Raw genomic sequence first — 18,050 nt, 5'->3', positions numbered from 1 at the left:
AATCCACTCCCGTACTGTGTCACCGTCACTACTGCATCCCCAGTAGAGAGAGAGAGGAAAGAGAAGTCAAAGTTCAAAGTCTCCACCTTCCATTCACAGATACCAAGTTGGGTTTTTGAAGACAGACTGAAGCTGCTGATAGATGATTTTTTTTTGTGCCATTATTCAATATCTTTGAAATTCCAGCCAGTTAGCAAACTTGCGCTCTGAAAAACTGTGGTTCTTTGGTTCCACCCAGAGGTTTAACTCAACCAATGAGATTATATCTGCCTCCAAGAAATGTTTGTATGGCTAAAACTGCAGTCTTAAAAAAAGACAGGAACCTCCATCATATCGGACGTGGACGACACTTACCGGCCGATATTAGATTTTTCATAAAAGGACAATATTGGTCTGAAAAATAGGTAAACCAGTATAACATAACCTTAATGGCAAGAAAAGTGCAGTTCCTCCAATTTAAACCAGCGGTAATATGGCATTTCTTTACATAAAGGTTAGGAGAACATATAGGAGCTGTAACTTGCAATGCTCTACAATTTCTGAGCCATTCATTCTGCCTTCAAACTAAAAATATACACTATCCTTATGGCTGTACATTATGTGCTTTCTGGCACATTAAGGTATTTCTTTCTTTCATCACTGCACTAGTCCACCAAGTCTATTATTAAATATTGATTGTGGGGTTAAGGCAGGGCATACAATAAACTGCCTTGAGTCTGTAGATCCTACCTGTGGATAGATATTATTACGGCGTTATTATTGTCAACATGTGGCCCGTAATTCAAGGGAATGGCTGCTGTGTCGGATTTTTCAACCAGATTTTTTTTTCTGTCTTGGATTTTATTCCCTCTCATAAAGTCACTATTAAAAGCTGACAGCGGCCAGGAAGTGAAACATCACGAAGCAGTGAATTTAAGGTTGGATGCTGCTGAGGATTTGAAAGCAAAATTCAAACAATGGTTGAAACACAAGCAGACACACACACACATTCACTATCACTGAGCGATTTGAATCTGACTCGTCTTTGTAAAAGGAACCTAACAGGTAAGTGTTCATGTATCATGGCCTCTCCAGAGGAAGACCTCTACATCTCCCGTCAGCTGGGATGCTCCTATGTCCAAGGTAAGTTCCAAACAGCGGACACAAAATCATAAGGACACTAGGGTTCAGACAATGTGGGTTTTTGAAGGCTGGTACTGATATTTTTGTATTGAAACTGCCTTTATGCCATAATCAATATCTTTTCTGACCATTTTTATGCCTAGAAAATCTCAGATATTCAGTGTTTCCCCCATAATTCTATACTTGTCAGTGTGGAAAAGCCTCTGAAACAGCATTTAGACCATCATGGGACACTAACACTCTCCACTGAAACTCAGACTATTGAAATTATTTTAAGTGGGTTAGCAGACCCACCCCACATTCAATGGTAGGGGAAACTCTGGGATACATTATTGCCTTTAGAAAAAAAGAAAATAAAGCTTAATTACAGGTTAAGCGCAATATCAGCCAGATATATCGGTCTAACCTTAAAGTCCACCATAGATTTCTTTTTTTTAGTTACATTTCTTGGAGTTGAATAGCCCGGATTACCTAACATAAAGCCAAACAACTGCATACAATGAATAGCAAATGAATACATCCCACAATCAATACTAGAGTTTCAAAGTGAGTAGACAGCGGTGATATTGGATCAATAGATCAACACAAAGACATTGTTTGGAGATGGAAGTCACAGTCAATGAAACAGCAGAACAATGTTTATGCAATTACAGCGGTGAGAAGCTCAGGTTACATTTTGCTGGGGCTTTGGAATGGATGCAGGTAAAATAAAGTAGATTAATATATTAAAGGGTAGATCAGCAGGCTATTTGTACTAGCCAGTGAATTGTGTGGAGATGCAACAACACACGGGCGCCTCAATCACCAAACCACAGAGCCGGTCTATTATTCACGCCTTCAGAAGAGGTAGAAACAAGACGCGCCGGAGGGGGGAGAGAACACACACACACACCGACGCAGCCGCCTTCATTCCGCCTGAATCCCGATGGAAACGCTTCCTTCCCGGAACTAACGAGAGATTCGCCGAGAGAAACCGAGGGAGGGGCGGCGGAGACGGAGGACAGGAAATTGGTCAGATCATAGAGAGAGGATGAGAGGAAGAGAATAGTTTGATGGGGCTAATGAAGATTAATTGCCGAGAGAGGCGGATGCTCCCCGGCGTCCCCCGCCTCTCCTGAGCGTCAAACAGGAAGCCGCTCGCCTCCGTTAAATGTAATGTTTCTTAAAGGTGCGATAAGTCAGGATTTTACTGTCATATAGGAAGAAATGACCATAATATATCAGCGGCGGTTGATAAGGTTAGTGATCAATACCAATGATTTCTTGGCCAGGTGCTGAGATTTCTCACTCACTTTCTGGCCTGTTCTCTCCGCTCATTGGAGTTTCTAGATACACACACACACACCTACTGGCATGCCTCGTTCTCAAGCCAAAACAGCAAATCACAAAGCAGTTTTATTATTACAGGATTTTGCGTTATGATATATCACCTCTTCACTAGACGTTTCTATTGGATCTCTGCTCGATGTTGTTGCAATTCCCACTGTTCACCAATAGAGGTCGATAAAAGTTAACTGTACCTTTCAACATACCATCACATATGTATCATTCAGAATGTATTACAATGTTCATCATTTGTGATGAGCAAGTTGTGTGATTTAAAAAGGAATTAATTTAATGCTTAATTTAAGATGCAACTTAAGGGGAAATTGTGTTGCAGCAGCAAAATAGTAATAGGATAAAAGAAAGAAAAATAGAATATAAGTAAGAATATAGAAAATGGGGGTTACATAAACATACACAACCTTAGAACATGTTTAGTAGAAATGTATGAATGAAAAGAGTGAATTACACCATGAGGTCAGCAAAATAGCAGCACATTTTGACCTGAAACTTGTTTTTAAATTGAGAAAGTGCATCACATAAAAGTTCATCATGGCAATAAGGGGGAAAATGCAGAAAAAATAAATACAGAAAAAGGAAAAAAAAGTTCAAAGTTTATCTCAATGAGTATATTATATGATTTTAGATGATTTTGCTAGAAGGCAGCAGCAACAGACAAATTACCCCGACCATGAAGTGTTCCCCATTTATCCACAGGTAAGCAAATATTTACATATTAGTGCACCAAATTAGAATTTTGAATTGAGAATCGAGTCCATTTACTTTTACCTAAGTACAGCATTTGTGTACGTTTGTATAGAACTGGTCTCTACCATGAACATCTATTTCAACTCCCAATAAGCAAGAGCACAAGTTTTTTTTTTACTTTGAAAACCTCCCTTTGAATTCACAATGCCACGGAGGGACGAAAGACGAGTGAGAATGAAATTCTAAATAAAGGCTCTCTTTGGTATGCAGGTAATTAAATTATAGTGTTGATCAAAGGAAGGCCTGGGAGAGTTTTTTCTTCTTCACATTTTCCCACCATTTCTTATGCATTCCTTTGAAGAACTGAAGTGACTCATTCTCCTTTGTTAGACAAATTATTCATTGGATTGTTATGCTTATGCAACGCCTAAGCTTGTTGGCAGTACATGGAGAAAGCAGAGGCATTTACAATGTATAGTTACTAAGAGGCAATATTGGATTTTATATCTTGGTGAATGGGTTTCTGTGTAGATTTAGATGATACAATGCTGCCATCTTGTGCCTATAGAGCAAAATAAAGCCTGATGCAATGATTTCTGACACCAATGTATCGCTTGTTAAAACCAAGCATTTCATATCAAGCTACACGCATCTAGGTGATGCTCTGCTGATGTGTATGATGTATGTTAAAAAAGGGTGTCATCCATCAGAGCATAATGCCTCTGTGTGTGTGTGTGTGTGTGTGTGTTTCAGACAGCGAGCTCTTTGATGAGATTAGCGCTGTCTACCATGCCCTTCATTAGGACTGTTATTCCTCATTGATCTTTGGGCGCGCCATATTTGCTAGATCTCATTATGGAGTCCTCCTGGGAGCTTTGATTTCCGTGTGTGTGTGTGTGCGTGTGTGTGTGTGCGTGCGTGTGTGTTCTTGTACTTCTATCCTTGTGAGAACAACTTTGAGTTTTAGGTTTTCGGAGTGACAACATTTTTGTTTTGTTGTGGTCTTCACTTCTTCAAGGTGCGAGTTTAGGATTCGGGTTTAGGATTAAGATTAGAATTAGGATGAAGTTTAGGATGGGTAAGGGTTAAGGTTAAAGTTAGGTTAGGATTAGGATTTGGGTTTAGGATTGAGATTAGAATTAAGTTTAGGTTAGGGTAAAAGTTAAGGTTAGTGGTGAGGGTCAAGGTTCAAGTTCAGAGGTTAGGGAAAGAATGAAATCAATGGAACATCCTCATAAGGATAGAAGTACAAGGTTTGGTGTGTGTGTGTGTGTGTGGTGGGGAGGGGGTCATAACAGCAATACGGTGACATCTGCTGTTGAATTGACATAAAGCGACATCTGCCCCGGCTTGATCAAACCAATAACGTCGTCATCACGCATGCAACACGTCTGCTTCCCCTCGTCTATCTTCGGAGGGGGGCTTTTGCTTCAGAGCTGCGTCTGACCGAAATAACATAAAGGGCGGGGGGAAAAAACACACATTGTGTTTGTCTAAGTGTCACCGCGGTGTGTAGTTGTGTCGAGCGCTGTAGGTGGAACTGATTTAGAATTTGTCGCAGACAGCGCCGCCGCAATCAGCCGCCTAATAGACCGTGAAATCAACACTCGCAGCAGGGCCGGCGCCGGGAACGCGTCGCTCCCGTCGGGCCCCGTAACATCGTCACATGACACATTAGGATAACAAATAGGCCATAACGCCCGCCACTAACAAGGTAAGTGCTACAGGTCCGCAACACTGTCACATACAGGCCTATAAAACATATTACACCGCTGTCAACTGATTAGTCCCTGGCTGTGAAGCTGCTCCCCGCCGCTGAGCCGTTTCCCAGGAGCAGACTCCCGAGCAGAACCGGGTTGTTCTCTGTAGTGGAAAGGCGTATTGATTTCTCCATTTGAAATTGGCTGTTTGTTTGGGGAGTTTCCGCGGTTCGCTCCTCCTCGGATCGGTTTTCCGATTCGGCGGGGCCGCGCGCCCTCGACAGCTGACTGACACGCTCGACAAATGAACACAACGAGCAGCAAATGAATAAATCGATGGTTCGCTCGGCCCGGCTGCGCGCGGGCGGAGTCGCACCTTGTTGGGGAGCCAGCGCTCGGCCCTGCGTTACCACAGAGAGGGACTGTGCAGGGAGGTAGAGGAGGGAAAACTGAGTTTAGTGCTGAAACGATTAGTCGATCAACAGAAAATTTACGTAATTTTGATAATCGATTAATCGTTTTAGTCATTTATCAGGTAAAAATACCAAACATTTGCTGGTTACAGCTTCCCAAATACTAAGATTTGCTGCTTTTCTCCATTTCATATCATTATAAAATGAATACTTTGGGTTTTTTGGCTGCTGGTCAGACCAAGTAAGCAATTTTAAGAATGGCTTTCAGCTCTGGTAACTCGTAATGGGCATTTGTCATTATTTTTGACATTTTATAGACTAAACGATTAATGAACTACAATTAACTACAATGAAAATAATTGTAAGTTGCAGCCCTAGTAGAGTTTAGCACCTTTTTAGTCTGATTGTTAATGAGTCTTTTAGGGTTTTTTAAGGAGGAAAATGCATAAATGAAGTGTTTTCTGAAAATAATACCACTGGATGTGAATATTTTGGAGTATAGGCTGCAACCTTGTTTTATCTGTTGCAAACTGATGTGAGTTATATGAAGACAGGGTTTTTAATGAATAAAAAGCATAAATTCATGCTTTTCTGGAAATATAACAGATTTTTGTCTATATTGGTGGTTGTTTGGAGTTCATATAGTTTACCCTCATTTTTTTTACCGCTTTCCATCGCTGCGTGTTGCATTCAAAAGTGTCAGGTATGCTCCCAGTCAGCAGTCAGCAGTCAATAATGTTGTCTGCCAGGGAGTTCACCACCTCCTCTCTATAAACAGTATGCTCTCTAAAGTAAATAGTGCAGCCCGATGCTGTACCCAGCCCTCATTATACACTCTGGGTGTGTGTTTAAGGCTCCTCCAGGGCCTCCAGCCTGCTGTAACAGACGTGCAACACAAAACACTCAGCTGAGCCGGGCTGAACGGAGCTGCAGCGCATTCAACACACTATTCAGCATCTTCACTAGAACTGTGTCACAGTGGAGATTCAGGGTATCTGCAGGTTTCAGAAAACCAAATTTAAGACGTTTTAAGACCTTTTTAAACACATTTCTGCACCTATTTCTCAGTCAATAAGCAGTATAAGATAAAGGACACCAGGAAATAACATTTTTAGTGGTATGATGTCCAGATATGTTTACTAAAATTATCCTTCTGTATTAATCTAAGAGTAGAAATGCATGTGGGTCAAACTTAATGCGACCAACTGGAAGTGCAGTAACGTAATACATGAGAAAATAAAACCAACACTACTGCCGGTCCCATTCACATCTTTTGATTGAAACTACACAATTCATAGCATTTGAATGTAAAGAATCCGTCATCATATCAGCATCAAAATGAAATTTAAAAATACATTACATGGTGAAAAACTTAAGAACTCTAATTGTTGTATTCAAGACATTTTAATACTTTTTAAGGCCTTATGTTTAGATAATTTAAGACTTTAAACTATCTGAGCCAGATCCCTGATTCTGTTATTCTGTTAATCTGTCCCATTCCACTGAGATTTATTCTATTCTATTCCACAGTGTGTCTGTAAAATCTGGAATCAGAAGGATTAGTAACACCATATATTTTTCTTCTTGTTGCACTTATTTTCCTCACAGACACTAGTTGTGAGTAAGGCTAAGGCACCAAGGTTTCTGGTCTCCAATGGAGGCTTTACATTAAGTGTTCATTAACTAATGTCAACAGGTAAACCAAATGACATGAATAACACACTATTCATGTTAAGTAATGCTTGTTAAAGAGTTGGGGTTTCAATTTAGACAATACATTGGCATTAACAAACATGTATAACAACATTACTTAATCCAATTGTTTATTGTACATTTAATATGAACTCATCTTTGTTAATGTCACTGTTCATGCTGAATTCATGCTAGTAAACACATAGTTAACATTAACAAACATGTATATCAACATTAATTAATGCAGTTTGTGTGCATTTAACACATAACTAATCTTTAATGTTGTTATTCATGTTAGTAAATGCATTAGTTAATGGACACTTAATGTAATGTGTTACCGGCCCAGTAGTTTTCCTACACATATTTTCCACCTACAGAGGTCAGTAGCAACTTTTAGAATCAGACTTGGAGCATTTCAGGTCAATATAAAACTAAGCATCCATAGTAATCACATCACCACAACATGGCTGTCCACAGCTGGCTGAAATCAAAGATGAACCGTAATCAAATGACAGCCGATAATCAATGTTTATGGTATCAGATCAGGAGGAGATGCGTTCAAGAAAACTAGGAATGTTGTAACAGTTTCATCTCTGTAGATCAATGTGTCTTTTCTGCCGTAGTGTTATGTCTGCAAACAACACTGACAATGGAGCCTTCTGTGGAAAACTGTGTGAAGTGTGTGTGTGTGGAAACTTGACACGCGATCAACAAAGCCTTGTTTCTGCTCTTGATGCCAAGATAAGGCGAAAAATGAAAATGGAAACCACAAAGTCGGTTGAGTGTGTAATGAAAAGGTTCTTTTGAGTTTATCTGAAAGAGATAACCTCATACAGGCCTGTGCAATCTGAAAACATGACATTTGAAGTTTCATTTTCAGCCGGTGCATATTCTTCAAATAGCTTATGGGCTAGTCAGTCTACTAGGCTATTAATATCAGCATTATCTATTAGAACAATTGCAAATAGTCTTATATGATGAACATGTGCAGGTAGTGGAGGGTAAAACCACCTAAACTACTTTTTAGGCTGACAGAAATCTTTATGAGTCATGTCAAACTGAGTTAAGTTATATGAGGATAGGGTTGTAGATGAGGGGGAAAAGCATAAATTAATACTTTTCTAAAAATATAATATTTTTTTGTAGTATTTTTTTATAGTGGTTGGTGTTTGCCTTATGATGATCACTGTCTGGCAATCATAGTTTACTTTTTTATTTACCACTACATCACTGACAACAGGTTTATAGGCTAGCAAGTCTACTATTGATATCAGCATTATGTATTTGAACAATTGTAAATGACCCTTTGTTTATGTGACATTACATACAATATACACCTAAACCCACCTAAACTCAGTTTTCCCACTTTTTTTAATTTGAGGAATAGAGTTTAAGCACCATTTTTAAGCTGACATGAATCTTCATGACATAAATTCATAGTATACATCATAGTAAGTAGTATCAAACTGCTGTAAGTTATATGAGGCTGGGGTCTTTCAAGGGGAAAGCAAGCCTAAAATAATGCTTTTCTCCTATTTTTATTTACTTTGGTGCTTGTGCTTGTTTGCCATATGACAAAGATATTATAGGTAAGGTATTTTAAAAAGCTTTTCTGAAAATGTTTTTTTTTTTTTTTTTTTTTTAAATATTGGTGGTTGTTTGCCTCATGACGATGACTGGAGTTCATATAGTAGTTTACCCACCTTTTTTTTTTAATTATTATTGTTCTGCACTACATCACCGACTAATAATAAACGGGTAAAACTAGGGGGCCTTTATTTGTGCGGGATATGTCGCAACCCGGTGTGAGCTGCAGCAGCATCCAGCCGGTGAGATCAGATCAGCCCGGCGGGCGGCGCATTGCTACCTGGCTGGGATCCTGCGGGGCTTCCAGGCAGAGTTTGAGAAGTGCTGTGGACTTCCTGGTACGGGACCATGGACATTTTCTCCTCCACTTCGGCCGGGGAAAGACCCGCAGCGATGTGAACACGGCGGACGCGTCGAGTTGTGAGAGCAAGGTGAGCCTTTCCGAGTTTCTCCCCCGTCGGCCCGGTGTTTTTAATACTGGAGGAGATGTGAACTTGTCGAGCTCCTGATATGCATCTGTCAGTGGAAACGGTAACGTTACTGCGGGGCTGAATGACGGTATTAACGGGGGCTTTTCAAAGTGAAATTGAACACGGTGCCGGCGGGGTTTGGACTTTGCTAAGCGTCTGTGCGAAATGATTCATTTTGTTTTGCGTTTACGAACGCGGGGAATGGGGGTTTATTATTGTAAACTTTGTGCTTATTTGTATTCACCGAGGCCTACCTAGCCAAACCCACCAGCGTCAAGCTTGCGAGGGTGAAACCGTAACACTTCCGGTTTCGATTTACAAAATACAAACCTAATAATATGTAATACAAAGTAGTAAAGTGAGAATATAGATGAATTTGAAGGTGGAAGTTGTACGAAATGAAAGTTCAATATATGTATTTTCTCAAAATTCCCTATTTATGGCATTTAGGCTAGTACTAGTAGCCTAGTAGTAGTATCATTGTTGTTGTTGTTGTTGTTGGTAGGCCTATTGTTATTTCCATAAGCGTTATATAGTATCTAAACTAAATAATTGTTACAAAATAGAAACACAAACACGCTACAAAAATAGAAAACACAGCATAACATAAGGAATACAAGTAATTAAAAAGATAAAAACAAGTGACCAAAAGAAATAAAGTTATAAACAGACAAATTAAGGACAACCATTCCATAAAAAAACAATCTATAAAAACATATTCTTAGATATGTAAGAGATGATAATACTGGTGTTGTTAAAGAGAGTTCCTTGGGAAGGTTTTTCCATAATCTAAGAGCCCTTCATAGCAATACAGGCCCACGCAAAATGTAATTTATAGGATTGGTAAAACTTCACAACCTATACCAGACAACTTGGAAGGATCTCTACTGTCTACTAGCTTGACATCTGCTACCTTGAAAAAGTCTTAGCACTCATAGCAGTGACATATTTTGTCCTAAACGCTATTGAATCCATCTTCAAGACAGTGTAAAGCTAACATTTTATTTTGAAGGCCAAATAACTTACGTTCCCGTCTTATTTTGGCTACCTCTTGCTAGCTTGACGCGGCCGAACCCCCAGGCGGCCTCCCGCAGCGGAATCAATGTTGACGGAGCACCAATCACAGACTCCTATTGGCTCTAGCGCCGAGCTCCGAGGCTCCTGATTGGCTCTGACGCCCTGTCACTCACTTTGACGCGCTTGGAGCTTCTAACATTTCTCATGTAAATGAATTAAGGCGCTCTGTTGTATGAATTGCGATTATATGCTTTTGAAAGTATGTGGATATTAATGAGGAGTAGTGGATGCGTGCTTTCGAGTGCTTGTGTTTAATAACGGTGACTGCTGTATGTTATTTTCTACCTCGTCGGGTAGCTGCATGGCAGAAGGGATATTGAGTTACCTTTGTAGCAGTGTGTCAAAGCTGCGTCAAGGTGGGCAGGATTAGCCACAACATGAACGGAAGTTAGGTGAACTTGCCTTCAAAATAAAAGCGTGAAACGTGTCACTTAAGGAAAAACAAAAGAATAAGTAAGTCATGGGGTGTACAGAACAAATCAGATACTGCATCAAAACACTCAGAGGCATCATTACATTAAACAGAGTAAAACAATAGTTGTTGAGTGGTTACTTAAAAGAGCCTATGAATATATTGTGTCACAATGCATGGCATTTCCTGATGAAAGTGTCTTCTGTATAGGTAAATTTAAGGCTTACAAATACTATTTCATGACTTAAAACATTTAAAATACCATTTCACCAACTTTAGAAAAATGTCTACAATCTAAAACAGGTGCATTTTAAACCACAGCAGTGGCACAAGTCCTCTCAAAGGCAATGAGGCTTTTATTGAGACAATTCTGACAGGAAGTCCTATTTTTTGTAGCTGGCTTGACACTGGTGTGTCTTTCAATCCCTCCTGTCCCGCTTCAGGATAATGCGGCTTAACGCATTCAGGGGCTTTGCAGTTAGAAAACACAAGGCATTTGTATCATGAGTAGTAAAGGTAGTCCCAAGCTTGTAATATGTTGACAGACTGCCAGTTCAGAATTACAACAACAAAATACAACTGGAATTGAAAAGTGGCCAGCTGTAATCAAATGGTAAATGGTAAACTTTTACCTCCAGTAGCAGGCAAACAGCCACCAATAGAAGGCAAAATGAACTATATTTTCAGAAAAGCATCATGTTGTTGCTCCCTATCCTCATATAATTCATGTCCCCATCTGCATCCCTGGTGGTCAGGTTGTATCTGAGGCTACAGTGAAATGAGCAGCATGTTGGGATGTTATGTGTCAGGGTCAGACTATTCGCCTTATCAGCTTTTATTTTCAGCCATTGTGTCACTGCTGTGTTGCTGAGTTGCTTTCCTGGGATCAGCCCTCCCTTTTCGCCTTGATGCAGGATAGAAATAGGCAGAGTCCACCTAACATTGCTGGGAAGACAGACTCCTATCATACTACTATCACTACTACTCATAATGTGATACTTTATTGATCCTCATAGGAGGGTGGATGCTTGTTGTCCCAGTAGTTTGGGGTGAGTTGAGGGCCTCCTTCCTCGCCCCGCCACCCTGCTGCTCCTACTCCATTGTCAACACTTGACCTTTTTACAGAACAGTCTCATGCTGGCTTTTATTCATAGCCGGTGCACTCTGTGGCATTTGATAGAGACCTATTCAATATAAGGCCACACAGTTACTTTTTAACACACACCGTGAGAGCATGTGCACATCCCGAACAGTAGTTGCCTAGTGAGTTTACAATGGCAGCAAAGGAGAAGTGTGGTTGTTTTTTTAGGAATATGCCCATTTGGATTTGGACAAGTCAATATTTTGTACCAGTTTTCAATATCTTTAAATCTGATCATTTTAATGCCCAAAAAATACAAATGTTCAGTCTTTCCCCCAGAATTGTATTCTTGTCAGGGTGGAAAAGCCTCAGAAACAGCATTTAGACCATCATGTGACACTAAAACTCTCCACTGAAACCCATTTATTATGTGGAATCTGATTGTCTCATTAGACTCAATTCAGATGAAGTTTTTCCCATAGACAACTAGTGTAGTATTGATCAATTCTACAGTAAATTTTGTAATCAAACTGCATCATTATATCCATTATATCAGAGGTGGACGACACTGACTGGACCAGATCTGATTTTTAATAAAAGGCCTAACCATAATGCCCATTGACCATAAAACAGAAAACATGAAAGACTGATCCGAACCAGTTTCCCAGTGCCGGGTTGGAGGCTGCTGGTGGATCCGTGGCATCCTGACAGGGAGGAAATGGAAAAGCCCCGCAGTAGTCGGGGTCAACAACCACAAATTAGTTCATCTCCTCCTTCCATTCCCTCTCTATCTCTCTCTTGCGCCAATCCGAAAAGCCTCTCCAGAAACAAAGGGAGCGAGTCGATATGTGTGTGTGTGTGTGTGTGTTTTCTTGTTGAAAGAGCAGTTTATTTGCCAGGATGCCCAGAGTCTCAGAGTGGAGGTGGCTTCCCTAACTCCGGCTCAAAAGCAGGTTTTTGGCCGACTGAACGTCTGTAGCGTAGCAACGGAGGCTTTACTGTGTGTGTGTCTCTCTCTCTCTCTCTCTCTCTCTCTCTCTCTCTCTCTCTCTCTCTCTGCCTCTCTCTCACACACACACACACACACATACAGAGTCCATAATATGAGGGTGCTGAGAGTATTAAGTTACATACATCTCCACCCTGTTGTTTTTGCCCATGTATACGTGACCTTAACTGTGCTGCCTTTCTATATGGCTGCGATCATACATCCGGTTAAAAAGTCCGAAAAAGATTTAAATTAACTACATTTAAGGGCTTAAAATCATTCAGATGTCTTAAATCCAGTTATTAGAGCTCTTATTTTTTCACCATGTAATAACAGGTGTCTTTGTCGACTTTTAGATGAATCCAGAACAGGGTTAATAGTACAATCTGCATGCTATCTGCTTTACTAAACGCAATTGGACTTCATGTTCCTTTGTGTCCTTTTGATTTTTCTGCCCGTTTCTAGTTTCAGAGCTTTCATTAGATGCGTTCAGTCAGAAATCGACCGGGTTTGCCAGCTTTGTTCCTTTGTTTTTGGTCGTTAAATTGGTTGTAAATCCATTTCCAGGTAGCGTTAAACGGATCTTAAAAAGTCTCGCGTTTGGCTTTCTGGAACCTGCAGGTACACATGCAGGTCAGCTGAAATCTGATAATGATTTCAATGGAGCGCACCAGAATTCGACTCACTTTGCGAACCCCGCAGCCCACCCACATACCAGATGTAGTCCACTCTCACACACACACACACACACACACACAGATTCCTGCATTCCCTCACTGCTGTCCAGGCATTGGCACAGAGCTGCTGGTGCCAGTCTCTATTGGCCGCTCATGCCCGCTGGCTCAGTCCGCTGCTCTCGCTCTTTTAATGCCTGGCTTCAGAGCAACACGCACAACACACCAGATGCTGAGCCGCCCTCTGGCCTGTGTGTGTGTGTGTGTGTGTGTGTGTGTGTGAGTGTGAGAGAACTGCATTGGCTGTTACTGATCCTGCATCCAGTGTAACTAACCCCCTCTAGTCCAACACACACACTAGTGTTTGACCAATATGGGTTTTTGAAGGCTGATACTGCTATTTTTTAATTGAAGCTGCCAATAGCCTATATTTTCCTCCAATATTCAATGTTTAATTTTTTACCGTTTTCGTGCAGAAGTCAGTGTGTACTCTGTGGCATTTTAGGGAGACTTGCTTCATATGAAGCTGCATGGCTACTTTTTAACACACATAATGAGAATATTTGCGCATCCGTCACAGTAATTGCCTAGTGAGTTTACGAAGCCATTATTCAAAATCTTTCAATTTCATCATTTTCATGCCAAAAAATTCCAAGTAATCAGTGTTTTCCTCAGACTTTTATTCTTGTCAAGTTCGAAAAACAGCATTTAGGCCACGGAACTCTAAAACTCTTCATTAAAACACAGGAAATTAGTAATGATAATAAGACATATTCATGCATACGTGTGGAATCGGATCAAAATGTTGCATTAGAATCAATTCAGGTTAAGGAACAATTCTCCAATTTGCTGTTACACCCAAACACATCATTCCTATCATCATCATCAAGTTAAATTCATTTCTTGGCGCTGCAACCTTCCCCTTAGGATTTGGAATCAAGTCTCTGTCTCTGTTAGTTTCATAGTTATGTAAAAACACTAACTGCTATCGATAAAGGTGGAAATCCCAGATCTGGATCACCAGCAAAGTCCAATCAATTGGTCCTTGGCCAGCCTGTCTGTCCACCACATTTAATAGAAATCCGCTTATAAGTTTTTGAAATATCCTGCTGACAGACAAACTAACTAACTAACCTTGTTGGCAGAGAGAATAAATATGTAATCAGTCAAACTTGCATCATAATCATAGGGCCAATATATCGGTCTAACCCCAACACACACTCCAAACACATACACACACCCACAACTTCTCCATCTATTATCTAACCCTTCTCCAGATAGAGGCCAGTTTCTGACACATACACACTTACGCATCAACCCCATAATTCAAACCCCGGCCTTGTGACCCCCCCCACCCCCCCCACCCCCGAAATGTTTCAATGTCTCATCTCCTCAGTGACAGCGCGGCCGATTGGCTGCATGGCATGCGGTCCCTCTTAGTTTCAGTCTCATTGATTGGCTGGTGTCCCAGCTCGGGGCAGAGGTGGACATATGGTGGAACTAATCCCAGGTCACAGCCTGGAAGCTAAGACTCTCCGCCCACGCACCCTTCAGACTGGAGATTCCCCCCCCCCCCCCCCCCCCCCCCAGCCTTACTACATGTCCTCCATCTCCATGAAACGGCTGGACGAGGAGTATGACTGAGTTACACATTTATTATTCAAAATGTAAGAGGTTAAAGCTGCACTTGGCAAGAGTTTTAGGTAAAAATCCACTGACATTCAATTAACTGACGCCACCTTACGGGATTTCTGGGTAATGAAGTCCTTCAAACTTTCAAAAACGTAAACAGTGAAGTCGCCTAGTGCAGCTTCAATGCACGCTGTTGAATGCATGTCAGTTTTATTGATGAGAGGAGAGCGGGGGATATAACTGTTTGAATTCCTCAAAGTTTGAATGACTTCATTACCCAGAAATCTTCTCTGTTGCTGCCCCAGTTTGTGATTTAGACCAATAAGAAATCTGGCGTAGTGCAGCTTAATTGCTACTGAATTTTAAATAGAGCAATGATGATGATGAGAATGACAATAATGCCCATAACCCAATATCAAGTCTCTTTTGTTCTGAGCTCCATCTTTAGTGAGTGAAGCCCCGCTCAGTTTGCTGCTCCACTGCTTATTTGTCATTCCCTCTACTGGTTAAGCATTCTGCTGACCTGTGCTGGTTTTTCGCTCGCCGCCACGCTCCTGGAGGATATTGGATACTCCAGCATCTGCAATTGTTGTGCTCGTGGCAACGTGGGGGCACTTAATTTCTACATCACCTGCATCATTTCCCCCCCTTTGCCTCTCCTAACCCGCCCCTCCTTCCCCTCCTCCCCCTGCACGCATCTGCAGAGTGATCAAATTACCCATTATTACCACACGCTGCCCCGGCACCATCATCAAATTACTGTTATTTAGCCCGATGTCCGGGCCTCTTTGGATGGACTGACACACACACACACACACACACACACACACACACACACACACACACACACACACACAGAGCCAAGTCTGATCACCCGCTCTGTGCCCTGCCATTTCAAGCCCAATGAAGACGTTAATGGCCGTGCCCACATCTTTAATCAGCTCTTTGTGTGTGTGTGTGTGTGTGTGTGTGCCGGAGGCTGACTTTAAGCAGGGCCTCCTGTAGTGTGTTCGGTGCAGTCAGTGAAGCAGCCTAGCGGTGATTTGATACTGTTTCTATCCATCTCCCTGATGTCCCAATGCATCTGTGTGCCTCGGTAGGGAATATAAAAGCTATAATTTCAAAACACTGTCTATCCAGCTGAAAATCCGTCTTCAGATGCTTCATAAGAGTAGATGTCAGTTTTATCATCTCATCGTCATGGCATCTTGTTCCATATATTCTGAGGATGTGGAAGTGACTCTCGGCTTTCGTCTGGTTTCCCCTCCCAGGTCATGAGTGCCTCTAGGAAAGCCCCAGTGGAGAATAACCTCACCTGTCCAAAGCCCCGCCCCGCCCGGGCCTCGCCCTGCCCCCCACCCCCGGCCTCCCACCATGAGTAAGTACTTGCGCAGACACACACACACACACACACTCTGACTATATATGTATAGGTTCAGTATTTGTTAGTATTGGTTTGTATTTCACTCTTAGTGGGGATGGGACACTCTTCTCTGTTACATCCCCAGTTTGTGATTTAGACTGATAACACAGATGTATTTTTCATAAAAAATCTGCAGCTTTAAGTGCGGAGCAATGGGAACATGCCCAATCTGCCTTCTTTTACCCCTACAGCCCCTATTCTCCCCCCTGCCTATGGTAGGAACATATGGCGCAGGGGGAGCGAGCGCCGCAACCCTCGCCACGGCAATCACTCATCAATCACGCCGCAAAGCATGATGGGAGGGCAAATGTAGCAGGATATGCACTCCATCAACTCTATGTGTGCACTGCTATCTCCCCGTCTTTATCTCCACTGTATGTCAGTGAGACTGTAATGGCATGGCTCCATATGTGTGCGTGAGTCACCCAGCGAGCCTCGTCCGCAGTACATTCTGCTGACGCCTCTTGCGTCTTTACACGTGCGAAACGTTTCACACATAACACCAGAAGGGCTGATCGGTTTCACCCCGTGTCGTGCTGAGCATGTGTGAAATAGTCCTCGTCAAAAAGAAAGGTAGAAAGAAGGTCTGTTCGCCCTCCCCAGATTTATTTGTTCAGCGATATCGGCCCTTATCCGCACTTCGCCGCTATAATTTCTCAGGCATTTCTTGTTTTCTTAGCCATTTAGCTCCCTTCATATGAAGATAAGGACTGTATTTCTCCATGCAGAGCTGCGAGGCTGTAGATCTGTATACCAGGGGGCTGGGACTGGGTTACCGGGGCAACCCAGTGCATGTGAGGTGTTTACTGGAAGGCGATTGGATTAAGCAGATGCTGCTGAAGGGGAGTGCTGAGAGATTTAACCCGATTACTGCCTTTTCTTTTGCACACTCCGCCACCCATACACAAACAGGTGTGCGTGAGTGTGTCTGTGTGTGTGTGTGTGTGGTTAGGTGGTTGATCTGATTGATTGTGAGTGATGAAAATGGATGAAAGTGTGATTGATGACCGGAGTGGTGTAACAGCAGGAAAAGCCCTCCAGCCGCTCGGTGGTTTATGCCCTAAACACTGCTCTCCCTTTCACCAGAGCCACTTGGAAGGGCTGGGAAGAGACATGGAAGAGTGTGTGTGTATGTATGTGTGTGTGTGTGTGTGTGTGTGTGTGTGTGTGTGTGTGTCAAAGCTGTACTACATGTTTTGAAAATTTTAATCCTGTCTGTCACCATGTGTCTCTTTTCATGTTCTGATAACAGTGTCACCCGAAGGCCCTGATGCTTTAAAATCAATACATCAGCATGTAAAAAAAAAAAATACTAAAATGAATAGGGAGTGGATTGGGTATAATAATAATATTAATAATGATAATATTAATAGTTGATAATAGAATCTAACCACATAGCATCATTGTTATTCATTATTCTATTGGGGAAAAATATTTGTATTTTATTTTTTTTATGCTAAAATTGATTTGTATAGCACTTTAAAACTTTGGTTACAAAGTGGTAACAGTCAAATGAAATCAAACTCATACTCAAATATGTTTTAATATATTATTTAATTCAATATATTATTATAATATAAATACATTAAAACAAGTACAAGGATAAGAATAGAGAGTAAAAACAATATGACATTACAAATATTAGGACAGAAGACATTGCATAATTGCAAGTGGATAAAAATAAGTTTTTAAAAGATGCTACTTACTCTGCCAGCCTAAGCTCCCCCTCGACGACTACAAACGAACCA

At 41.5% G+C, this 18,050-nt stretch overlaps 1 protein-coding gene across 1 annotated transcript in view; it reads left to right on the top strand.

Moving 5' to 3' along the window:
- Positions 1–8,839: 8,839 nt before the first annotated feature.
- usp6nl (USP6 N-terminal like) overlaps positions 8,840–18,050 on the top strand; it is a 67,410-nt gene continuing 58,199 nt past the window's right edge. The window contains exons 1-2 of the mRNA XM_071912065.2: positions 8,840–8,976; positions 16,151–16,257. Of these exons, the coding sequence (XP_071768166.1) occupies positions 16,254–16,257 (4 nt within the window). The 5' untranslated portion in view covers positions 8,840–8,976; positions 16,151–16,253. The remainder of the gene's footprint in view (positions 8,977–16,150; positions 16,258–18,050) is intronic.

This window comes from Centroberyx gerrardi, chromosome 24, assembly GCF_048128805.1.
Source record: "Centroberyx gerrardi isolate f3 chromosome 24, fCenGer3.hap1.cur.20231027, whole genome shotgun sequence".
In the NCBI taxonomy this organism is placed as follows: domain Eukaryota; kingdom Metazoa; phylum Chordata; class Actinopteri; order Beryciformes; family Berycidae; genus Centroberyx; species Centroberyx gerrardi.
This window is presented reverse-complemented; position numbering and strand designations above follow the sequence as displayed.